Source organism: Rhineura floridana, chromosome 2, assembly GCF_030035675.1.
Source record: "Rhineura floridana isolate rRhiFlo1 chromosome 2, rRhiFlo1.hap2, whole genome shotgun sequence".
Taxonomy (NCBI): domain Eukaryota; kingdom Metazoa; phylum Chordata; class Lepidosauria; order Squamata; family Rhineuridae; genus Rhineura; species Rhineura floridana.
In genome coordinates, this window is record NC_084481.1 from 100,539,218 (window position 1) to 100,565,450 (window position 26,233).

At 43.4% G+C, this 26,233-nt stretch overlaps 1 protein-coding gene across 1 annotated transcript; it reads left to right on the forward strand.

Moving 5' to 3' along the window:
- Positions 1-4,459: 4,459 nt before the first annotated feature.
- On the forward strand, positions 4,460-10,695 carry LRRC10B (leucine rich repeat containing 10B). The gene has a single exon (XM_061609811.1). It carries the CDS (start codon positions 5,110-5,112, stop codon positions 5,995-5,997), a length of 888 nt encoding a protein of 295 aa, XP_061465795.1. The 5' UTR covers positions 4,460-5,109; the 3' UTR covers positions 5,998-10,695.
- Positions 10,696-26,233: the final 15,538 nt, after the last annotated feature.

The following is a 26,233-nucleotide window of genomic DNA, read 5'->3' on the forward strand; positions in this document are numbered from 1 at the left end:
TGCAGAGCTGGAATTCCCTGTATACTTTCATTGTGTGACCCATATGAAAAGCGTATTTCTTCTGTAGCCTGGAATAGCAAAGACAATTCACACACACCCGCATCATCATGTGCGCAGGGTTATTTGAACTCCACTTCCCTCCTCCTTTTCAGCATGGAACTGACACCTGATTTCTCTTCTCATTCAGGTGCAATGTACACCATTTCAGCTCTTGTTCTCAGTTTTCTGTCCAGTATTAATAGGAGTCACAGTGTACTGTCTTCCTTCTTCCATTTCTCACATTTCTCTCTGTGGATGAGTTTTCACTCTTAGTCCATATTTCATGAGCTGGTGGCACAGTCTGCTCCAGCACTGGGGGGAAAATACTTCTCTGAGTGTACCACACACACAGCAGCTTCATGTTCAGTGTAAGGATATCTGGCATCAGATCAGTTTCCCACTGTGCCTTGGAATGCGATGACATGTCTGATCTCTTCCTCAAACTGGATGGCTCTACCATTCACCCCAGCAAACCCTATGTTGTTGTCCTAGGACCTAGACAGAACTCCTCTTGAACTTAGTTGGTGCATGGAATGCAGTAACATGTTGCCTGATAATGAAGGAATCTCATGCAAAGATGGTTAAAAAATGGGGCAAAAGCAATGGCTGGTTTTTGCACATGGGTATACAGCGTTCAAGGGCTAGCTTAACAAAAACATTTTTGGAATGGGCAAAGAAAGCACGAAGAAAGCACTTTTACTTAAAACAACCCTTTCTTCATTAAGGGTACTATCTGGATCTTTGTGCAGCCTCGTGGTGTAATATTGCAAGCAAATGTTTCCATTATGTTGATGGCTTTGGATGCCAATAAAATGTTTCCTTTCTTTGGGTTCTTTGTTCCAAGTCTTCTTCTCAATTATTCTTAGATTTTTAACTTTTTTGAATTTTTTTAGATTGCTATCTAATGCCACCTCTTTCCTTTCCTGATGAAGATATGTGGTCTTAACTCTAGAGTCTCATCTTCTGTTTCCTTCTGCTATTTGATTATTTCTACATTTTGGGGTTTGGGGACTTTTTGCTCTCAACGTCATCCTCTTATTTGTCAGCCAGCACATGACTAGCAGAGTTCTGTACACAAGGATCATCTCCTCCTTCTTCCATAATCCTACCTTCTCCATCTTTGCATACACCCTGCAGAACTGCACTCTCTGCCATGCTATTCTCTTACACATCTCATTTGCTGTCTGAGCTTTCTCCCTCCTACTGAATATCTGTGTTTCTATTTCCCCAGATGGATTAGTTGAATTTTCTGAAGATAAGCAGTCCATGCAGTTACTTGCCTTCATCCTTGAATGAGTAGGGGGTTCTTGTCCCAAACGGTGTTTTGTTCTACACGGTTGTTGGTGGATGAGGAGGTGTGTCTTCCACATTTCTACAACCCTGTATATATATTGGGTGGTGATAGAGACAATTTCCTGAAAAATGGGCCACTATTTCATGGTAAGCCATACATAGGAAGCTGCCTTATACTGAGTTAGACCATAGGCCCATCTAGCTCAATATTGTCTACACTGACCGGCAGCAGCTCTCCCGGGTTTTAGGCAGAAGTCTCTCCCAGCCCCATGGAGATGCCGGGGATTGAACCTTGGACTTTTTACATGAGAGGCAGATGCTCTACCACTGAGCTATGGCCTCTGCCATACTAGAGGCAATGTTCACGTTTAAAAGGAGTATATGGATCTGCAACATCAGCTGGTAACTGACTCTGCAGAAGACAGAGAAGTCTGCATATAACTCTGGAAAAAGAATCCCCATCACCTTTACAACCATCTGGAGCGAGACTAATTCAGAACGAGTGTCACTCATGACGGATATATATAAGACTGAGGGGGAGTTGGTACTGAAATAACTAACCTACCAATGGGGATACATTGAGACAAGTTACTGGGTATCAGGGAAGTGTTGAACTGATTGTGCTAAGCAACCTCTCTGTGTATAGAATTCTGAGGCTCTGATCTGCCTGCCAGTAAAGTCAAAGGAGAAAGAATGGCTCATTTCTATGGCAGCTGGACCAGGAACTGAAGTAGCCTTGTTTGTCTCAACTGCGGCATGTTCATGTACCATAAATGTTAGCCTCTAATTTATGGATGTAAGTTGTAATTCATGCATATTAGCAGATGCAGTACTTTTTTTTTTTTTCCTGAAGTAACCGAAAGGTTTTTTTTCACACCACAGAGGCTTTTGGTCAGGAAATTGATGACTGTGTTACCTTCAGTGGCAGTATGCTTCTGGATACCACTTGTTGGAAATCAAAAGAGGGGAGAGTTCTGTCTTGCTTGTGGGCTTTCCATAGGTATCTGATTGGTCTACTGTGAAAATAGGGTGCTAGGCTAATGGATCTTGGTCTGATCCTTCAGGAGGAAGGGCAGGAAATCATCAATCATCATCATCATAATCCAGCAGGGCTCATGTTATTAAGCTTCTATAGCACATCAGGTGGTGATTTCCTATTCTTTACTCCTGGAACTCATGCTTTAATATCTTATTTAGTGTGAATGTTTCTTTATCTTATAGCTTCATTCAAGGGGAGGCATCTGTCTTAGGGAAGAGATTTGGGATGCTATTGCTAGTCTGTGCACCATACTGGAAACCAGTCTTTATTATTATTCTGAACAATGTAAGTGTGTGGATTGTTTTCAATCAGTTCTATGTGGCAGCTTGGAAATATGATGTCAGCAAGATGGTTGAAGCCAATTCACCAATTTAACAATCCAGTTTTCTGCTGCCGGAATGTGACTATTCAGCTCTTGGTCCACAGACTACTGCTATGTGGAAGCTAATGAAATCCAGTGTTTTCTAAACAAAACTATTTTTTTTTTGTTACTCAGAGGCAGGGTCAAAGACATACCACTTGATACAATAGTTGCACTTTTATTACAGTTTGTCCCCAACTACTTCTAGTGTTGTATATCTTGCACGCATTGACTTCAGCAGTAGATGCTACACATTAATGTAGTCATATGAAGGCTGATGTTGTATGTACACAAGAAGTCTATATGGATGGGCTTTTAACAAACTATTGAAGGACTAAAAAAACCTACTTGTGCCAGAAGTGCCTCAAAAGCCCATTCATGCAGAGTTCCCCATGTGGTGTTGTGGCATACCACCACTTTGACACAAAGCACCATGGCTGGAAGTCATTGCAGGCACTGGACACCACACAATAAGCAGTTGTAAGAGTAGGCTCTCAACTCCTCAGCTGTAAAATGTGGAGAGTAGTCCTTTCTTTAATGTTGGAAGGGTCAAGCTCTTCAAAGAAAGGCATAATCTCTTCAGATTTTCCTCACAGTTTCTAGTTATTGACCCTCTTTTCTTTATATTACCAGTGGTAACTATGCCTATGTTATGATGTAAGCCAAAATTAAATGGTTCAACCATTAGTTGGGGATGGTAGTGGGAATAGTTTATACAATCAGCAAGAGTAAGTTAAAACTTCTAGAGTGTACACATTCCAACCAGGGGTTCTCATGACTGAGCACTGCACTTCACTTGTGTGACTTCCTTCATATATACTATTTTTCAGAACAACGTAGGGAATTTGTGTCAGTACTCTTAGTGCAAAGGTATTTTTGCTTTGCAAAATGGAGCTTGGGTACTGAGGGGGAATCAGATGGTTGTTGCTTCTTCCCACTAACGCTTTTCCTTGTTCCTACTTCAGTCCCTAACTCCTCATCCTCCCTCATCCCCGAACGGTCACCTGGCCCTCTTCTCCTTCAGGGTTTCTGTGCCTTTCTGTGCTACATACAGAAACGGAACCGGCAAATCTTTCCCCGATCACTGAATCTCCAAAGGTAAAGGTGTCCCCGCACTTATAGTGCGAGTCGTTTCCGACTCTTAGGGTGACGTCTTGCGACGTTTACTAGGCAGACCGTAAGTATGGGGTGGGATTGCCAGTTCCTTCCCCGGCCTTTCTTTAGGTCAGAGGAAAACAACAACAAACCTACACCTGTTGAATTTCTACCTGTTAACGCAGCTGTTTAAAGGGAGAGGAACCACTTGTGAGGCTGGAGGATGCTATGCTACCTATATCGGAGCCGGAGAAAACTTGAAGGGGGGGACGAGGAGAGCAGAGGACAGAAGAGGGTGTAGAGCCGGGACGAGACCGTCGCTCCTGCTGCTGCGGTGGTAAGAGTGTGACTGGGTCATCAGGCGCTGGTGAGAGAGGGCGGGGCCAGCCATTCCAGGGACCGCTAAAGAAGCCCGAACGTGAACCGCTTCCTTCTTCGAACAGCGAAGGCACGCGGGCCTGAATCAAGGGGCGCGGCTTCCTCCTCTCTCGCCTCCGCCCACCCCGGTTTAGTTAGCTGGGTCGGTTTAAAACTCTACAATCTGTAGGGGGCGGGTCCTACGACGTGGGGCGGAGTGGACGGACGAGGGGAGGAGGTGCGTGCGCGAAACGGGGGAGGGCAGAACGTGCGCATAGTCCGCCCCGTCGGAGCCATCCGGCTCTGCTATAGGCGGGTGATCCCGCGTGGGGGTTTCCATGGAGACAAGTCGCTAGGCGCCCGGCTCGTGTGTGGGAGCCGAGCTCAGACCTAGCAGGGAGCCCCGGAGCGAGAAGCCGGGAGGCTGAGGTCAGCGCCCGTCTGGAGTCTGGACCGACACGCGAGGGGGCCACCACCCGAGGGGGTCTCTGCTGTGGACGGGAGCGGGAACGGCTCGCAGGTCCCAGGAGCCCTCGGGGAGAAAAGGTGGGCTGGGAAGCAGCCAGGCAAGCAGGCAGAAGCCCCGGAGCCTCGTCTGTTCCATGCCCAGCAAGGAGCTCCTCTCTCGCCCTCGGGATCCAAGGGGCACAGGTGCCATCTCCACGGGCCACCATCTGGCTCTAGAGCCAGCAGGGCTGACCTGAGGAGGCCAGTCTCCTGGGTCAGGGAGGCTCATTGGGGGAAGAGGAGGAGCTGGAGACAGCATCAGCTCCAGCCCTGGCAGGGGGAATCCTCATCCAGCGAGCTCTGGTCCGAACCCCGGGAGGCCAGTCTCGTGGGCAGGGGCCTAGGCGGTGGCCATGTCTTCCTGGAGCCCACTGGGCAGAGGCGGTGGCCTTCGTCCTGCCAGCAGCCTGCCTTGGCTATGAGGATGGGCAGTGGTGGGTCCTCGGGCCGGGAGGAGCGGCTGCCATCAGCTGCGGAAGAGCAGTTGAGCGGTGGGGATCAGATGCTGGAGCTCTCTGGGCGCTACTTGAAGAGGCTGCCCTTGCCGGTGTGTGCCCTGAGCACCCTGCAGAAGCTCTACATCAGTGGCACAGGGATAACAGAGCTGCCTGAAGAAATAGAAGGGCTGCAGGAGCTGCGCATCCTGGCCCTGGACTTTAACAAGCTGGAGGAAGTGCCTGAGGCCCTGTGCCGCCTGCCCCACTTGACCCGCCTGTACCTGGGCAGCAACCGCCTCTTTGGCCTTCCGGAGGAATTCTGCCAGCTCACAACCCTCCGTTGCTTGTGGATCGAGAGCAACTACTTGTACCACTTCCCCCGGGTCTTGCTCCAGATGCCTGGACTGCAGTCCCTGCAGATGGGGGACAACCGGCTCAAGACACTGCCCAGTGGCCTGCCACGCATGAGGGGACTACGTGGGCTCTGGCTGTATGGGAACCGCTTTGGGGAGTTCCCAAAGTCTTTGCTTCACATGACCCAGCTTCACATCCTTGACCTTGACCGCAACAAGCTGACAGAATTCCCTGACCTGAGCCACCTGCGGAGGCTTCGGCTCTTCTCCTATGACCACAACCCGGTGGAAGCCCCACCCAAAGTGGCCGACACTGTCCTTGTGGTGGGGGAGGGGGCTCAGGAGTTTCTGGAGGCTCGGGAGGAACGTCTCCAGGCCCTTCGGGAGCAGGAAGAGGAAGAGCAGGAGGAGAACGAGTCTGAAGTTCTGCAGGCCAATATGAAAAATGATTCTTCCATGTTGGATGATGGAGAGGGTAGTTACTCTGCTCTGGAATGCTCTCCAGAGGAGACATGAAATAGCTACAGTGATAACATGGCTGCTCCTCAAAAAAAAGCTGGTGGATATTATTAAGCTTTTGTATCTACAACTGCCTCACAGGGAATTAGGAGATGAGCATACACTGCCCTCAGGAGCCACCATCTCCAAGGCAGGGTGATGGGCAACTGTTGACCATGGTGATCCCTTGTAAAGAAGACAGGACAGTAACTCATCAGAAGGCTTGCTGTCTTTTTTTCTTTGTGGAACCATGGGCAGTCTTAGCCCATATAAACTGTAATAATCTGTGGGTAGTTTGTGAGCATCTAATCCTAAAGTGCAAGGGATGAGGTGGGAGGTGGGGGCAAATTATTCTCATGCTGGATAATTTACTTCTACCAAATCTTTGAAATGCTAGTCCTCTTGACCCCGAGACAACGCATGGGTAATGGTCACATCATGGTAAAAAAGTGTAACCCACCTCTGTCTGGGCAGTAATCACCTCTTTGGGCTTTCTGCAGGATTCTGCGAAGATTTGAAGTGACTTTCCTGTAGTGTGGGCAATCCTCTTTCTAGTTGTCTGGCATGCTACAATGAGCCTCGACAACAAGTCAGGATAAAGCCATCTTGTTTTCCCCCTCAGCCCCCCTACCCTCACCCACCTTGAACTCTGAGCCCTGGAATATTGCAGAGTTGAGAATGTGAATGTGACATCTTCTTTCATCCCAGGAATTTTTATCCTACTACTGGAATTAGACTTGGAGAGAAGCCTCCCCTGGACTGCTCCTTCCGGCTGTCAGGTTTGAGAAGCTCATGTGAAGCCTTTGTTTGTGCAGAGAGCTCTCCGTCCAGGACAGAGCTTTGCCTCCACGCTTTGTATGGTGGGAAAGGAGCCTTGTGCGTTGCCCTGCTGCTTTTCCTGACTTTTTATTCCCTTAAAAGGACACAGAAGCGAAACTGGTATGACCTGGGCCACTGCAGACTTGTTGGGGGTCTTGGGTTAGAAGGGTGGCAGCCACAGGACTTTTCCCCTGTCTTGGAAGGCGGCTGGTTCCTTTTTGTGGGGGCCTCTCGGGCTAGATTTGTATTAAATCTAAGCAATAAAAGCATATGAAAGAAGGGAGAGCGAGGAAGGAGGAATGGGTGGACAGGGGCACAAATTCTCAGGGAGATTGCTCCAAAAACAGGAGACCAAAGCTGCTGGGCGGGATTGGAGGCTATTTTTAAAGAGTGTTGTGAACAAAATTATAACACCTGGTGAAAGGAAGCAAGTTTCTCAGGCATTCATGTTGAGAGAAATCTATATTAAAAAGCAGTCTTTCCTCTGCCTGTTTCTGATCTTTTGCAACCCCCTTCCCTCTTTCTGTCTTCCTGCTTCTCCCTGATATCTCTGTGCTCTCCCCCTTCTCTTCCCCTGCATAGCTTTCCTTCCTTTCTTCTCCAGTACACGCTTCTTTGTCAGCTGCATTCACTCTCTCTCTGGACTGGTTCCACTTCATTCTGCCTCAACCTCAATGTCTACATTGGCATGGCATGGCTTGGCTCTCTATGCACTATCAAAGTTAACATCTTTGTCTTGGATGAATTTCAAAGTAGTAATGGACACTGATGCTGTGTCTCCTGTTTTATTACAGTTTATTCCTGTTCTGTTGGCAGGTTGCATTATGCTACTTCTGCCATCTCTTTCCCCCCCTATATATACCACCCCACCCACATCTCGTTTTGAAGTTTCTGATGGAGTGGGAAAGGATTCTTTTTATTTGGAAAGTTGTGCAAAGAGATTGCATGCAGAATATCAGTATCACACCTTCCTTTTGGATTGGTTACAGATAAGTGATTCATACAAAATGTTTTCACACTCTTATTAGTCTAGCCACATGATTACCCTATTTTTTGAGAAGTCTGTTTGAGATAGATCTTTGGTCATCACGCACCTGGGAACTTCATATGCAGTTTCCACCTGATAGCCATGTGGTGCTGTTCATAATTGCACTCCACTGAATTACTGGCAATTATTGTCAGAATCCAGATCCATTTTTAGCATCATAGAGTGTACTGCAGAAGTGGTGCCAATTGTGTGAATAGGCTTCTGTTTGAACTCTTGCTTTGCATTTTGTCATGACTGACTGCAAGCTTGGCAAGAACCAGGTTGAGCTTTACACATTCCATCCCAACTAGGTCAGTGTTTCCCAAACTTTTTTCTTTCATTAAGAGGCTAAGCACTTGAGTCTTTTTTTATTGTGATAACCACCTTTGATTCTCACTTAGAAGTAATTACCAATGAGCCTGCAGTGCTGAATAGTCCCCATCACAACATTTGGAAGCCCGTTCAGCTCAAGTTTCTCATGACAATGGGCTCCATTTCAGTGTTTGAGAGATACAGATTACTTTTGAGAGTGAAAGGCCCTGCTGTTCACTTCATTGTAACATTATGTCCTTGTAGCTAATAAGTTTCCTTTCTAGGATGTTATGCAGTATTCTAGAGGACTTGAAAGAAGCACATATTGGCAGCATACCACAAACATTCCTCTTAGTGTTAAGGACAGTCCATCTTTGACCAAGGTTCCCTTGTTCGCTAAGCATTGAGAGGTATGAGAAGGTTAGTTATGGAAAATGCGATGGGGAAAGGTACAACAGCTTTCCCAACAAGTTGGCATGGCCCTTACATTGGATAACAACTGAGTATATTCATGATAAAACTAATTAGCAAAAAAGAAATGCATTTCTGACAACTTCTTTGAAATCAGTGCATGTTTTATTATTCTTCAACTCAATGTTATTGGGGTTAATGTATGCTTGATTTATAGCTTGTTCCCATACTAGGCCCATTTAATGGTGCTTTTCTGAGATTAGCTGGAAACAGAATTAAAACAATCATTACTCATGGCGCTTAATATAGTGCTATATTAACTGCAATGCCCATCCCTATGGTGAAGACCCTCCTATTGTGTTTACTCAGAAGTAAGACTTACTATGCAAAGATCACCTGCAACTTTAATTAGAAGCTTCCCCATTGTAGCTTTGACCTCTAATTGTTTTCTTTTCATCATGACCCTTGAGATTACTGATTAATTGCTATTTTGTGGTTTAAAAAGTGAAAGAAAAATGAATGGGATAAAAATAATATTTAAAATGTTGACTGGTGGGGAATAGGAACTGATTAATGAAACAGCAATTAATCAGTAATGCCCTAACCGCGCTGAAGAGGAAGCAATTACAGGCAAAAGCTGCAAGCAAGAAGCTTCTGATTAAAATTCCTAAAAATCTCAATAGTGCTTTACTTGTCCACAGAGAAAGCCAGTGTTGAGTTATTTTATTGTCCTTTTAAAAATGTAGAATATCACAAATTAGGTCTGGGGCAAATTGATGCAAATCAGGTCCACAGAGAAGAGGAGAATGCAATGGGTTGGCAGCAGTGTCTGAATTCTGTTTAAAAAGCGAGTTAACCAAGGATGGCAATTCCAGAGTTTACGGTTAGCGTGGAAGCAACTATAGTCTGCACTTGAGGCACAGAAAAATAATAAAATCATTAAACCCAATTCAGTTTTTAAAACAACCCTCACTTGCTTTCCCTGGCCACTGAAAGCCAAGTTAAATTGAAATAACTTGCCCTGCTTTGAGAGCATGCTCACTCAGGCCCTATTAAGTCTCCAGGGGAAGGGTATTCCACAGTTAAAGTGCAGCCACTAAGAACACCTCTTTGTGAGTGTTGTGAATGAGGGTGCTCCTGAACAGTCTTTGAAGTTGTGATGAAACAGGGATGGAGGCAGTTGATCAGGTATGTTGGACCTAGTCTGTTTAGGGCTTTATAAGTCCTAACTAACACATTAACAGTGTGATCCTATACATTACTGGGACATAAACCCCATTTGAATTCAGTGGGACTTAATCTCAGGAAAGTGTGTATAGGATTGTAGCCTACATTTAGTCTGAAAGGCAGTAAAGAGCTGGTGCTGATGCTGGATCCTGGGTGTCATATGCTTTCAGTGAGTAATCTCCATCAGAAAGTGGAATGAAATGGTTTTCAACCAATTGAAGCTTCTGTATTGCTTTTGCGGACTGACCCACAGAGAACACATTACAGCAGCCTCAAATAAAAATTGTGAAGTATGAATTCTGGTCTGCGCCTAAAAGAAAAGGTGACGGGATCTGAAGGAAACCATTCATGGCTGCAACTTGAGTGTCTAGACTTGGAGAAATGAATCCGGAGCGCCTAAAGGCTATGAGCCTGACTGTCAAGAAGGGACTGAAGATCATCCTTGATTGGAGTCCAAATTCCATCCAAGTCACAAGGCCCTCCACTCTTTCTTATCATGCCTGGATTTAATTTCAGTCAGCTCACCTTATCCAGCTCCCCAAAGTTTGCTACATACCTAAATTTGTTTACATAACAATGTTTTTAAGAAATAAAGGTCAAACTTGTATGTCACTTCTCCAAGAAATACTCAAAAGTGTTGAGCTATACACAGCTGTGCTCAGAGTTGAAACCTGTTTAGCTCCAGCACCACCTATGGTGTAAATGTCAGTGCTGGGTTTTCCAGAGATTTGGACAATCGAGAGCTGGTGTAACATGGTGACTGGAAAGCTTGAGTTAGGAATCGGGTGAAGCCGCTTCCTCTGTGCCTGTAAGAGGGGGATAATAATGCTGACCTCTTTTTCAAGGTCATTGTAGGGACTACAAGATGATAATTTATATTCACTTTATTTTTTTATCCAAGCAAAATGCACAGAGTGCCTTACGAGAATAATAAAATATATGTAAATAAAAGTATGTTAAGTCCTTTGAACATTTTGAAAGTGCTATATCTATTTTAATGAATATAATTACTATTCCTTGAATGACCTTGATAGTCTCTTCTGCATTGCTGTGCAGTCAGTCCACTGCCTTAAGGATTGTGCATAGGCAATTTCAAATGCTCCACAAATAAGCTCTGAATTTGACCCGCAGATCAAGCAGACTAGCGTCGCTTTGGTTACAAACAAGCCTCTTGCATTATGTTGCATTGGAATGTGGAGTTTTTTGCTTGCAATTGAGGTATTGGTGAGTACTTGTGAGAAGCTAAGGCCAAACAATGTTGTGAGCAGGTAGAGAAGCATGGGGGGGTCGATTTGTATTTGTTTGAAGAATGGTTGGGTGGGCATTTTAGGGGAGGTTTATTCATGAACTGCTTTTTCAGGCTCATTCATGCGCACAGACTCTTTCTATCCAAGAATATTGATGAAACTGCTAGATCCTTCCTGCTGACCACAAACTGCTGGTTCATATTGCTTGACATTTATGGTCAGTGAAATATTTTTAATTATGTGGAAATGTCAGGAATTGCCGAATTCACAGGACCTTGAACTCTCATCATTGGCATTATCTGTACCTAGCATGCAATAATTGTTAAGTCAAAAATGGGACTTCCAAGCTCCCCCCCCGAGTTTATTTATTTTATTTATTAGATTTATATCTCACCCTTTCTCCCAGTAGGAAAGAGTTTGAGTAATTTTTAAAAACACATCAGTGGAAGAATGCTAAAATAATACTTCTTTTTGAGCACCTAGATTCACTTTGGGAGGGAGGTTCTTCTGCCCTGCTCTAGCATTTTTTACAATTTTCTCCATCCCCAAATATCAAGAACCTCTCAAAATCATGCACACACCGGTGAGGCATTGGGATGAAAAGAACATGTTGGGAAGCTTATTATCAAATTGGAAGTTGGCAGCACTCCTACTGTGTTTATGCAGTAGAATTCCCATTTAGCTGTGGGTGTTTGAGGGTCCCATTTTTTATATTCTTAGTTGTCTCAACATGGCTTGTTTCAGCAGCACAGATCTCTTCCTCTGATGGACTTTGGAGTCCACTGTATTAGATGTCAGGGTACCTACAGAGCTCATGTAGCAAAGCTGTAAGTATCCATGCTAGTCTCAGCATCTTATTCCAGAGTGACTCACTTTTGCTGTTAGCGTGCCTACCCCCTCTCTCTCAGCAATGCTATTATTTTCTTCTTTTTTTGGATCCCCTGTTTTCTGTCCCAACCTTGTGCCAGATTCTGTCAGGATGATTGCCTCTAGGCTTCTTTCCACATTCAATATCTGTGTTGGTGATATTCTGATGTGAGTTGGGTGTACAAAGATTGTTAAATCTAGATGAATGTGCACTGCTTCATGATCAAGTGTGGCTAGGTGTATATTGCACAGAGTGGCCTCTTGAGTATGTTCTTTGTCTCAGAGCTGGACCATCCAGCCACCATTAAAATTATTACTATTTTTACTCTTGCTTTCCCTTTCACTCTTATATCCATGTTATATGCTGTGTCTAGCTGAGCTACCTGTCTCTGTAGGGTATAACCCTTTTCTCATTCCATCTCACGTAGAAAAACCTCAGGGCCCCTGAGGATATGACACCACAGCAATGTATCCTCACTGAAGATCAGGCTTTATCATTAGATTGGTACAAGCCACTATTAACACCTTCACAATTACAAAGTCTGTATGCTCAGGTACAATTGAGCTGGTCCATACAAAACTCAGAGAGAGATTATGTTAAAGGGTGGGGCATCTCTGTCTCACAACTTTTGACATCAATGTTTCCTTTCTGATGAGATGGGGGGGTCAATTTTCTACCACTGCTTGATTACAATTTGATAAGGCTGCCACAGATCACATGAAATTGCTTTGGTGACCAGATCTCTTCTGTCAGGTGGGCATCCTTGGTGTTCATGACCACTAATTCTGGGATGAGTGAGGAGAGAAGCAAGCCCTCCCCCTCCAACCTTGACTAAGGTTGTTCTTTCAGTGCATTGCACCTTGTGAGCTTGTGTTTTTTAAATACACACACCAAAAGATTGAATTCTAGTTAGACTTCAACAGGCTTCATTCCATGATAACTGATCACATTGACAAGCCTCCAAAGAACTCTGATTAGATAGATCATAGATAGCTTTGCTGCTGTCCATTTGAGGGAGTCATTTCATACAAATCTTAAACTGGTTGTGTACTTGAACATCTGGGGCTGTCAACACTGGGTTTCTTGTAAAAAATAATGAAAAAAGTGAAATGTTCTTTGATTGCTGGCATGATATGCTTCGTATCTTATTTTAGTATCAATGCATGTTTCCATCTGCTCTTTCTGACTGCACTCCCAGGGCTGCTCAGCAGAAAGGAAGTCTTTCTCTGAGGAAAAACCTGGTTCGGAAGGGATCTGGGTAAACAAAGCTACCAAGATGACGGAAAGAGAGGGAGTTGCACAAGTTGTTACTTTTTCCTTTCAGGAAACCCTTCAGAGATGTACATTTTTTGTTAGAAGTGGAGGGGAGGAGTTTGCAATATAAAGAGTGAACATAAGAACATAAGAAGAGCCTGCTGGATCAGGCCAGTGGCCCATCTAGTCCAGCATCCTGTTCTCACAGTGGCCAACCAGGTGCCTGGGGGAAGCCCGCAAGCAGGACCCGAGTGCAAGAACACTCTCCCCTCCTGAGGCTTCCAGCAACTGGTTTTCAGAAGCATGCTGCCTCTGACTAGGGTGGCAGAGCACAGCCATCACAGCTAGTAGCCATTGATAGCCCTGTCCTCCATGAGTGCTGAGTCATATTGGCTATTTTAAATGTAATATATTGATACAAAATGACCATGGCTGCTCTTTGCAAGGAGAGAATACAAACAGGAGTATTCTTCAGATGGCATAAGTCTGTTGAAGTCAGTGGACCATCTGTGCCCAGCTATCAGAGAAAGAAGCATAAGCCTCTTGCAGTTCTGTTTCAAAGGCAAGATTTGCTAATCTAACATGGAGACTAAAAGTAGAGGTGTCTTACCTATTCCCAGGAGGTGGCATTGGATAAAGTTGGTCTAGGACATATTGCCCTAATGATCCATAAATATTTGCAGTAAACCTCTTAAGTTTTGAACAATGTCCTGAGTTGAATCATTGGCTCATTCAGTCACAATTGTCTGCTCTAACTTGTTTTGGCTTTTCCTCTTCTCAAGGATACATCTTTCCCAGCCATGCAATAGTTGGGCAAAATGAAGATGTGCAACTGAGCAGTGTTGCATGCAGTGGTATAATTACTTGCCTCATTGTAATACCATCACCACCATTTTCCTGCTGTCATCACTGGTCAAACTGATTTTTGAACAGGGACCTCAGATTCAAAAATTCAGTTTTTCCTGAACTCTTGCTTCTACCTCTGAGAAAGTATGCAAATCCTCTGACTCGCAGTCAGTGCAAAACTCTCAAAAGCTCCTGGTGAATAGGTTATCTGTTCACCCAGCCCATCATGGCCCCACAGAAATTATCAGCAAGTTGCTGAAGTGTAAATAAAGTTCTCCATCAATCCATTTTCATTCTCTCACAATAGAGGTTAAGACACTTTTCTTGTCTTCCCCTTAATTGACGCATAGACTATATTCTCTGTACTTAACCAGGAAATCTAAGATTTGGTTTTCCACGGCCTCTGTGCAGGTACAGCCTACCTAGGAAGGTTGTCTGAGGACATCATTATAAAACATTCTATTTCCAGACAGGAAACTAAGGCTGTGTACACACCAGAGTGTTAATGTGCATGTAGGTCACACAGATCCAAGTTTTCCATGTGTACTTTTGAGCACGTTCATCCACACTTGAGTGCTTTCAACTGAACTCTATCTCAATGTTTCCCCATCCACACTATTGGGCAGTGCTTGATGGGATGCATTCAGACAGTGTGTTGCTGTCCTCTCCCTTCAATTAGGACCTGCCTACCTTCTTTGAGTTCCAGAAACCTGAGGTCAATTGTAGGCAAGTGTGCAGGTATTTGTTTACCAGTGTGTGCGGCCATTTTTGTTTCTTTTTGAGATACAAGCTTTCCAATATACCAGACCTGCACAAAACAGCACATTAATGAAAAACACACAAACGTGTGTCTTGCCTGGCCCCACTGGCAGCCCACCAAGAATCACCTCACCAATGGAAAGGGGGGGTGATAGATGGCACCCAGTAAAATGTCACCACACACGTTAACCCCCCCCACAATGCACTTTAGTACCTCCTCAGCTGGGGATCATGATTTTATGTTGGATTTCCCCCCCTTACCACATTATCTATAGATCAGGAAAATCCAAATTAAATGGGGTCAAATTATGGGCTTCCATTTGAAAGAGGACAATGTTGTGTAGTTGACATGAAAAACATGCACACCTGGGATGAATCAGATCTACTTTAAACTGCTGTGTGTACACAGCCTTATAGTTTAGATATTTTAATACGAGTTATACCAGCAGTTACAACCTGGAGAGCTTCAAGAGGAGCTTTATATTCCACCCTGGGCTCCTGCTGGGAGGAAGGGCGGGATATAAATCAAATAATAAATAAATAAATAAGAGATTTTACAAGCAAGAAGAAAGAAGCTTTCAAATGCACAATGGCAAGGATAACATTCCAAATGGGGAACCTTAAGGAACTTTTAAAAAATGTACACAGTCATTGGTTCACCATAGTTATATTAATACATTTGTGAATCATAGAATAGTAGAATTTGAAGGGGCCTATAAGGTACCTGCTCAACGCAGGAATCCAACTTAAAGCATATCTGATAGCTGGATGTCCAGCTGCCTCTTGAAGGCCTCCAGTGTTGGAGAGCTCACCACCTCCCTAGGTAATTGGTTTCACTGTCATACTGCTCTAAAAGTTAAGAAATATTTCCTGCTGTTCAGTCGAAATTTAGCATTCTGTAATTTGAGCCCATTATCCCGTGTCCTGCACTCTGGGATGATCGGGAAGAGAAGTTGGCCCTCCTCTGTGTGACAACCTTTCAAGTACTTGAAGAGTGCTGTCATATCTCTCCTCAGTCCTCTCTTCTCAAGGTTAATTCTTTCATATTTTAAACTAATATGAGTCATTTTAAACTAATTGTTCATTCTCTCCGTGCCAAAGAGTGAGCAAAGGAGTCTGTTCCAGATTACAAATCGTAATGACTCCTCCAGAGGCAGGACTATTATTTCAGTTTCATCATCCCATCACCACTGGCATAGGACTTCTTTAAAGTTAGGGTAGGGTCACAGGTTCATCCAGCCAGATCATGGGAATTGTAGTTTGTTAAGGCAGCTGGGAAGTTGTAGCTCTGTAAGGGAAAACCACCATTCCCAGAATTCTTTGGGGGAAGTCAAGTGCTTTAAAATTATTTATTTCATTTCATTTATATCTCACCTTTCCTCCAAGGAGCTCAATGGCATACATGGTTCTCTGCCTTCTCCATCACACCAACCCTGTAAGGTAGGTTCAGCAGTGACTGGCCCAAGGTCACCCAGCAAGCTTCATGGCAGAGTGGGGATTTGAACCCTAGTCCTCATCCAACACTGCACCACGCTGGCTGTGTGCTGGCTGTGTGTTAAACAATGGATCTGCCCATTGTCTTACTCTAAGTGGTTTTGATTCTTCCAGTTGTTTCCTACCCATACTATCATAAATCCTTTTAAGTGGAAATGCCAAGGATTGAATCAGCAGTGTTCTGCCTGCAAAATGTTAGCATTATTCTTGAGCTATGGCTTTGAGGATTATATCTATTGTATCTTGCCCTTGTGATCCAGTATCCAGACAGAGGTAGCTAGCTGTTGGAGAACATAAATGTGATGGACCAGATGGAAAGGCAGCACATTTCCTGCCCTCCCCCAATCAGTTGTAACATTTTCATGGTTATCTCTACACAGCTACAAGGAAACTGCAGTACAGCAAAAGAGTAAAAATCACTGGCTTGGCAGGGCAGGTACATGATGATATTTTCAGTTCATAACTGCAGACTGCAGTGTCAGGATTCCAGCTTTTAAAACAAGGATGAATAAAATAAATCTAGCTATGGGAACATAATAAGACCCCCCCTGGAGAGATTTGAGTGGAATATGAACTATTGGTTTTGCATTCTTAACACAAGCTATAAATCAAAACTTGTTGCCATCAGGCTGCTGTTTCACAAGTATGCCCAACTCCCTGTCTAGGTCAAGAGCTTGCCCAGAGCAATCCCTTAGGCTATGCTTTCTGTGCTTTTGCCATTTTGGAGGCCGTGAAGCTTCAGGACCTTGGTGGGACTAGATCTTTTTCACATTTCCCTTTTTTGGGAGAGAAGGTCTGTGTTCTTTTTTTCATCATGCAAATTCCTTGATTGCTTCTGCCCATAATCAGTCAATCCAAATTCTGCATTTCAATCCATATTTGCATAAAGCTTCCTGCAGATAATCCTACATATGCTTACTCAGAATCAAATCCCACTGAGTTCAGTGGGGTTTACTCCCAGGTCATTGAGCAGTGTATTGCAGCCTTACCTGGCTTGCTCTGCACACTTTTCCTTAGGGCCCGTTTTCAAAAAAGGCGAATGGGCACCGAATGCAAGCTAATAACACAACAGGCATATGGGGTTAGGGAGATGGAGGGAGGCGTGGAAAAGGAAAGGGAGCTCTGTAAATAAAGGGCACTCCTTCAATAATGGAAGCCCTAGTTCAGTCTCTTCCATTCCACACATGTTCCAGTCTCTCCCTCCCTCCCATCTTAAGGTTAGCAATTTGTTATAAACATATCAGTTGTAAACCATCAATTCTGTTTTAGAGTCTATATTATTCTGAACCTTCCACTGTTATCCCCATCTATTTCTTTACCCCCTTCTTGCTTCTCTGTCTTGACCTCACAGCACTGGGCCATCAGCCAAGGTTGTGTCAAAGGCAAAATGCCCGCAATGTATTTGCATTGTTCATTCCCAGCCACTTCATCACCCATGCTGTATCATATGGTAATTTTCAATTGCAGATACTGTTACTCATTTCCTCCTGGGTATTTGGTACCTCCCTGAGGATTTTTAGTGAGCAAACTGGGACTCTTTCCCATCAGCTACTCGCTTCCATTGCTTGTAGAGGAACAGTACGTTTTCATTCACCTGTGCCTTGCTCTGAAGAAGTCTCTCTTGATATTTTACCTTTTCTCATAGATGCTGTCAGAGCAGATTAATTTTGGCTTAATGTGTGCTGCGCAGATGTCATAATAAACCATAATTATCTCATCATCCTCTTCACTGGCTTTTCATCTATCAACAATAGGTGCACTTCTCTTCTTAATGTATTGTTCTGTATGTTCTACCTGTGCTCCATAAAACATGTGACTTTGGGTCACATTTCTGAGTGGTTAACCACGTTTCTGAGGCTGTCATGGCTCTCTGGAAAGCTGCCACTGTTTTCAAGACCACCCCCTGGGAAATCATCTGTTCTTGACACTATGACATGGGCTTGTGTAGATGGGGACATAATTCCTTGGAACATCCTGTCATTTCAATCTGCTCCTCTTGGCAGCAAATAAGAGCTTAAATCAGAAACAGCCCATGATAGTGACCAAACCTTGAGAAGCTATCATGAGCAAAGTTTAGTTTGTTGTATCTTTGAGAGTGATGTGTGGGTGTGGGTGGGTGTGAGTGGTGGAATGGTGTTTGCAGTTCAAGTGACTGATGACAAGGAAAAACAACAGTTCTCACAAGGAAAGACTGTGCACTTTGAGCTAGGATGTGTCTCCTCACTTCCCCAACCATAGCTCTAACCCTACATGCACCTGGACGCAGAACTCATTAGCTTTCATGACAACTTCCTTTCTGTGTGGTGAGGGATCAAGTCACCCTTAATACCACTAGCTGGGCTGTGATCACCAAACAGTTGTTTTAGGGCAGCTTCTTGTGTCCACACCATGGATGGGTCATACACTTGAAACCTTCTGCCAATAGCTGTGGCAGCATTAAGGTTTGGATCTCTATAGAACTTGGCACAAGATCCACAGCCAGCAATCTAGGTGTTTTGATATTTTGAAAGACCATTCTTCCCCCATCTAGGAGCCAGTAACCTAGGTGCTGCTGACTGGAGGAACTGGAAATGAAGTGCTAGGATTGTTGGCACATCAATGTATTTCAGTTAATCCATCAACCCCCTGGTGCAAAAAATGTTCAGAACTGCAAAATGCCATGTTCCTTATTTGGCATTGGGATGACTGAATGAAAGCCATCTCTTGTTCAGAGTAGATCAGTTATGCAGAAGTGGCAAACTTCCCAGGGCAGGCTGGATGGCGCTGCTGGCTGCTGCTCTTCTAAGGCCACTATACAAATTATATGAAAGTGAGACTGGAACTGGAAACATCCACATTTTGCCCAGGAATCTCCTTCTAACCCAGACTTAATTTTGAGTTCTGGGTTCAGTTCTAGTTAGGGATGGACAAATTTGTTAGTTTTAGTTTCTATAATTTTCCTAGTTATAAATTGTTCTCTACATTTCTGCAGCAATTTGACTTTTTTTAAAAAAATGAAGTCCCATCAGCATTTTAGTGTGAATTTTTCCAAATATGCACGTTTGTGCATACTCTAATATGCATATGACTAATATGCACATTTTGCCTGCAATTTCCCCTAATATAATGCATTTTATACTGCTTATGCAAGTGTATTTTTATGCACACTTTCTCCAGATATATGTATTTTTGAACACAGTTTGGTTGGGAAACTGCATGGACAGAGCAATCCAAAGAGGTTGGGGGAGGGTGAACTGCAGGTAGAGAGCCACCTTTTCCTCTGCCCTGCTGGGCTCCTACTGGCAGGAAGGCAGTGGTGATGGGGCATTCCCCCTACTTTTTTGTATATGTGATGGCATGGGTTTATTTGTTTTTTAATTTTCTTGCATGGGTTCCAATGAGAGAGGAAGAAACTAAACCATGCCAGCTCCACAGCTGGCTTAGTCTATCTGCTGTTTCTGACACACACCCTTTTTGTCCTCTCCAGTGTTGGATCTCCAGCCTTTGAGGAGCACCAACTGTAGACTTTTCTGAAGCTTCATGGAGAAGGCTTATGGGGTTGGATCTCCCTCTCTAAGGGTAGATGTCTGTCTTTGTTCTCTGAGATTTTAAAAAACCCTCCCATGGACCACCTGTTTGCAGCCTTGATGTTTAGAAATACAAATTTTGAGAAAATATGTTTAGAAAAGCTTATTTTGTGAGAAAATACATTGAACAGTAGTTATTTAAATGTGAATTTTTGTGTTGTTTTTTTTAATCCAATGTTTAATGCAGAAAGGGGATGGACTGCATTTATGACTGAAAGTGACAGGAATTGGAAATAGATTAATCCATTCATCCCTAGTTCTGGCCAGGTACAAAACCCTCTGAATTATGGGCCATTATTGCAAAAGGACAAGTACATTTTTTTCACTCTAAAAGGGGAAAGAGGGAGAATCAATTTGTCACTCTGTATTGACCAAGATGCTTGTTTTAGTCTGTACACTTGCAAACCTTGGAAGATTGTCACACAGAGGAGGGCCAGGATCTCTTCTCGATCATCCCAGAGTGCAGGACATGGAATAATGGGCTCAAGGTACAGGAAGCCAGATTTCGACTGAACATCAGGAAAAACTTCCTGTCTGTTGGAGGAATACAATAGAACCAATTACTTAGGGATATGGTGGGCTCTCCAACACTGGAGGCCTTCAAGAGGCAGCTGGACAGCCATCTGTTAGGGATGCTTTAATTTGGGCTCCTGCATTGAGCAGGGGGTGGACTTGATGGCCTTATAGGCCCCTTTCAACTCTACAAGTCTATGATTCTATAAATTGGTACTGGTCTTTGTTGCATGCCTTGTTGCTCTAAAGCAAGATATTTCTGGATGAGTGTTGGTGGGTGGGGTGGAGGTGCCAGTGAGGAAAACACACAGCCCCAGAAGTCTTTATATTTTTCATAGATGTTCACAGTGGTATAGGAATGTGGATTAAAAGAACTGTGCCCTTGTTGGGAATATCCAATAGGGGCTTTTGACGTGTGGAACTAAACTCCCACCTAGCAAACACAATATCAATGAGACAGTTGCCCACCCAGACTTTTAGAACCCATTAGGAAGGTGTTCTCCCTCTTTTTTTTTTAAATAACAGAAAGAGAAAGTCAAATGTTGTGTCATTTTACTATCCTTTATTATTTAGACCAGGAGGCCTCCTCTACAAAACAAGGGTCCTGGTTCTCCAAAAATATGGTTCTTCAAAGAAAACACTCCTACCTTGTAGACATCAGTGATGGTGAAATCACACTGGCTTAGGAGTAATAGTAGTAGCAGGAGTAATAGTTTCCCATCTTTTTTTTTCTGGAGTGTTTTATCAGGTTTTTCTTATAAAATATGTCTGCTCCATGAGTTTTTAAACATCTCCAAACACAATAGGAAGAAGGCGGCAGAGGAGTCTAGCTGGACTGCCACTTTCACTGCTAGTAAAGAAGTTGTCTACAGTGTAGTCATATTTTTCACCTTTTTTTCTGTTTGCACACACTATGTTAAATGGTTATCATCACATGAAGAAGAGATACCTGAACAAGATACAGCTAAGAGCTCTAGAATTAAAAATGAACACACAAGTCTTGAAATTCCAGTTGTACAAAAGAAACCACTTCTGGTTTGGGGGAGAGGTGGTGGGTGAAAGGGTAGAAATACTTCACAGGGAGGCAGGCTGGAGCAACGGTGCAGTTTGTTATCAGTGATAATAATACTTTGCATGTCAGTAATAGCACCTTTAATCAAAGGCTATCTTAGCAGTTTGGGATACTTTTACACAGACTGATGAACTTTCTGTCCCATGAAGTTCCAGTAGACTTCAATGGTGACTTCTTCTACAGTGAGGTTTTATTTAACACATTCTAGGCCCTGATTTTGAAAGCCTCACAACATCCCCTGTGAGGTAGGGAAGCATTATTATCACCATTGTACAGGTGGGCAAACTGAAGCAATGAGAAGTTAGATGACTAGCCCATAAAGTTACTTTGTAGCAGAGCCAACCAGGTGCTGGCCAATTCTCCAGTAAGGTGAGTGTGGCTGTGTATTTGTATCTATATATACACATAAACACATTATCTCCTGTAGATTTGTAGGGCCCCAATTCTCTGACCAAGCCACTCACCAAGTCACCCTGTTGTCAACCAATCAGTGCCACCTTTGCCATTGATTGGTGTGATGTTCCTATATTAATGTATATATGTTAAGTGTTGGTTGTTTAGAAGATATATGGTAAGTAGTGAAAGAGGAGGGGGAGTGAATGGGCAGTAGAATGCGAGATGATTGGCTGAGTGTTTAAAATGGCTGAACGTATAAAAGGAAGAGTGAGAGTGGAATCAGGGGGGAGGAGAACTGAGTGGGTTGCTTGGTGGGGTTTGAGAGAGTGGTTTGCCAGGAGAGAGTGGAGAAGGAGGGGGGTGGAGTTCGGATTAGTATTGAGTAAACCATATGCTTATGTGCCTTATGAAGAAATCTTGTTAATCTTGTTAGCTTTGTTATCTTTAATAAATACTTAATTTGGTTTACCAAAGGCCTGATCCTTGGCTGGGGTTTCACAGACCAGAAGGGAGGGTAAGGTAATGACCAAGGCTGAAGGGGAACTGTAACAAATGGTGGCAGCGGTGAAGAGAATAACAATACCAGTATTCAGAGTCTCTGGGAATACTAGTATTAGGACGTGACTGGTGGTTGCCTAGCAGGGGGATCTGTTGAGATCTGTGCTAGAGCGAGGAGAGAAACAATAAAAAAGGACAGTCCGGACTGGTGGAGTCCCTGGTGGTGCCTAGTGACAGGCAGTAGCCACGCGCAGGTAGGAACCTGACAGGGAGAGCCAGGGAAGGACGCCTCACAATTGGCAACATGAAACAAGTTTAATTCTGCTTCCTCTCATGTACTACCAGGTTTATATGTCTTGGCCTCGTCTGGTTTTTAAAAATGAAAATATGAGTATTTTATGGTGTTTTACTTGATTGGATTTGAGAAGATTGTCCAAGCACTTTAGAAGGCTTTCATCACTGGTAAGCTTTTTTGCATAAAACACACACCAGTAACAACTCTGCATACAGCTGGAAGCCTCATTAGCTATCTGGTGAGGACAGGATTGGATTGCAGAACAAGTCACCAAACCTTCTGAAGCCATAGCAACCATTAATTCTCACAATATCCACATGCACCTTCAAAGTAGACCTCCACAATTCATGTAAGACTGGTATGCTGCCAAAAATGGCATCCTCCATGTGCTGAGCTCTCTTCCCCTTGCCCCACTTTGTGATGTCATCAGGTTATTGGATTCTCTGCTTTCCACCAGTCAATAAGGTGAAAGGACAGTAAAGTGGACAAGATGACCTAACACACAGTGCATGATGCTAAATGTTACATGGGAGAGGAGGAGAACTCAACATGGAGATGTCCTTGTTGCATATAATCTGTTCTACTCTGGGGCTGATGTGGTAGCAATGAATGGGTGCCCTTGCTTCAGAAGTTACTACTGTATTGCTCTTTGATCCAAGAACCTCGCATTGCTCCATGATCATTATCAGACAAAACAAGAACAATAATAACAAAGAACCTTGGGATGCAAGTGTCATTGTCTCTGTTTTGGACATGAAATATTCTAAGTACAGGGGGTTGTAGTAACTTCCTGGTGTTTACCTTGTCTATATGAGGTAAAACTAGAGCAGCAGCTGGTTGCTCCTGCTTTCCACTTCTAGCTTATGGATGGATGTAGAGGAGGAATTGTAATTTCACTGGAAACTTTGTATATCACAGTTGGGCTGAAGGCAGAGGGGAAACAGGGTCTTGGCACAGGTGCTCAGTATAAGGCTAAAATCATTGTGAGATGTCTTTTATTTTCAAATAATTCTAGACTGCTGTTCGTAAGAGAAAAACATCATAGCAATTCATAGAGCTACAAGCAACAGTAAACACCTCCAAAATAATACAATTAAAACCAATATAAAATCTTGCTTGTGGGAAAGAAGGGGAATTTAGCTTCTCCCAGTATAAAACTTCTGGCTTCTCTGTGGTAGGCATAATGACAGTCTGGAAGAAGCTTGTCACTGTTGTTATAAAACTGGACCTTTACATCGAAGTGGGGAACTATATGTGCCTTTTGGGCTCTGTGAATGTTTATATCAGGCCTGGCTTACCTATAATCCAGCAGGCCAAACACAGCTCACCAGAAATGGGTGGTGCCCCACCGGGTGCTTGATAAATCAAGGTCAAGGGTTGGTCAGCGGGTTATCAGGAATATGGCAAATCACAACAAAGAACTAGTGAGCTGCGTTCAGCTTGGTGAATTTCAAGTTGGGCAGATCTAACAAAGACTTTTTCCAGCCCATTATTTAAGCATGGCATGTAAATTTATCAGGATTACTCAACTGTCTAAAATTCCAAGGAGGCTTTTTGCTGATATGGAAAACATCCCACCATGTTATCTGCTATTATGACCACTGTGTGACTACCCCCTCCATTAACTGAACACCTGCCACCCATAATTGTCAGTGTACTGTTTCCATTGCTTCGTATACTTTTCAGTGGTAATCACAGAGCAGAATTTGTAATGTCACTGAGGATCTGTAATGTCATGACGAACTAGTTAATGACGCTTGTGAGCTTCTCCTGATGTGGAAGATCCAAATTCGCTTTGTTGTGATTTATATAGCCCTGCAGTTTGTGATTATTTGGGGCAAGCCAAGTGTACATGAAAACACTAGCAACTCTCAAAAGCGTTGAGAATTTTAGAACATTTTGTTTTGCAAACACACATCAGACTATGGAAGGATTTTGTTCTAAATAAAAGCACTTTAGTTCTTCAGTCAAAGAGAGGGAATAATGGTTTGTGAATTAGATGACCTGTTGCTCACACTAAATAACATACCACAAACAACTGATGCATTTTTGCAGATCACCTGGTAAAATCTTTACAAAACACAAAAGATGCAAGATGGCATCAAAATTAAATTGGGCACAATTTACTAGCCATAGAAGAAGCCATTAATAAATAATTAACATTACTAATAACAAATAGCTTGATGGACGTAACAATTATTTCCCTGCAGACTCAGGAAGCTGCTGAGAAAAAGGCTCTTGCAGTGTCTTGAAACACAGAGCTGATAAAATACTGAAATAGGTCATTGTGTATTTCTCTATTTGCTTTGGCATTAAAAACCTTATTGTTTTGAGATCCAACTATTTATTTATATTTGCATCTGATTGGCTGACAGCTGTACAGGTGGGGCACAAAAATAAAACGCAGGCCCTTCCCAATACAATTTGGTTCTATTTCTCCATTAAGATGTTACCTAGTAAACAAACGTCAGTTGCTAAATCATGTCTCACTGTCTCTTTCTTCTTCTTCTGCCCTTTCGTACAAACAATGGAACAAAGTAATTTATAAAAATGTTCTCAGGGCTTTCATTTTTTAAAAAAGCCTGCCCAGCTGAGAAGATGCCAAGAAATGCCATAGGGGGGAAAAGCAAAAACCAGACCACAACTCAGCCTTTCCTATAACGTCCCTGATTTTTGCCAAACTTACACCCAACTGTTTCAGGCTTTTCTCTTATTCCTGCAGGCTTCCTTCATTCTTAGCAATGTACTGTTACTTACGTGTATAAAAATGTGCCGACCAGAAATATCATTTAGGCATCTGTACATCTTATAGAAAAAAAATACTGCAACACACTGACCAAGTCAACAAAATTAATCCCCTTAAATCCCCCCTCCCCATGACTATTATACATATTATCACAGTAAACCTTCTTGAGAGAACAGACCTACTGGTGAACTGCCTGGAGGAAAAAGCTGAATGCTGGAATGTTTCTGAGTGCTGGAAGTTTGGCTCACACTCCACAGGATTAATGAACCAGGACAGAAGGAAGGTGTTGAATGCCCTGTTTGGAGCTGTATGATTGTTTCCTCTGTACAATGGCCTTGCTGGACTTGTACAAAGCTTTGGAGGAGGAAGAAACTTTCATAACCCATTCACTTGTTTATAGGTGGCAGGATCTCTCCCATTTGACCCAAGTAGCATCAAGTGGCAATGTGCCGTTGAAAAAGATGGCTGCAGAAGAACTTCAACCAAGCAGGGTTGTGAACTTCATTACCTGGGGGGTTCATTCAGTCTACTGGAAGGGCAACAGCTGGAAAAGGCTTTTTACTGGGAAGAAGTTAAAAACATGAAGGTCAGAAGAGGAGGGGGAAATGGTAAGTATGAACAGTCAAGACATGGGGACCTGAGCATTTGGAGGAGGCTGGAAAAAGAAGGTGGGCTGTGTGTATATGTGTGTGGGGGAATAGTGGGGAATTGAAAGGGTTGAATTGATGGACAAGATTCCATTCTAATGTACTCATATTAGCACTGCTCAGATGGATTTGCCTGGAAATAAGTGGCAGGCAGGTATATCTTCACCATCCCAGTCTTTCAACCAAAAATTAGTCAATTAGGCTGCAATCCAATACACTTACCTGGGAGTAAGTGCCACTGAACCCAATGGAGCTTA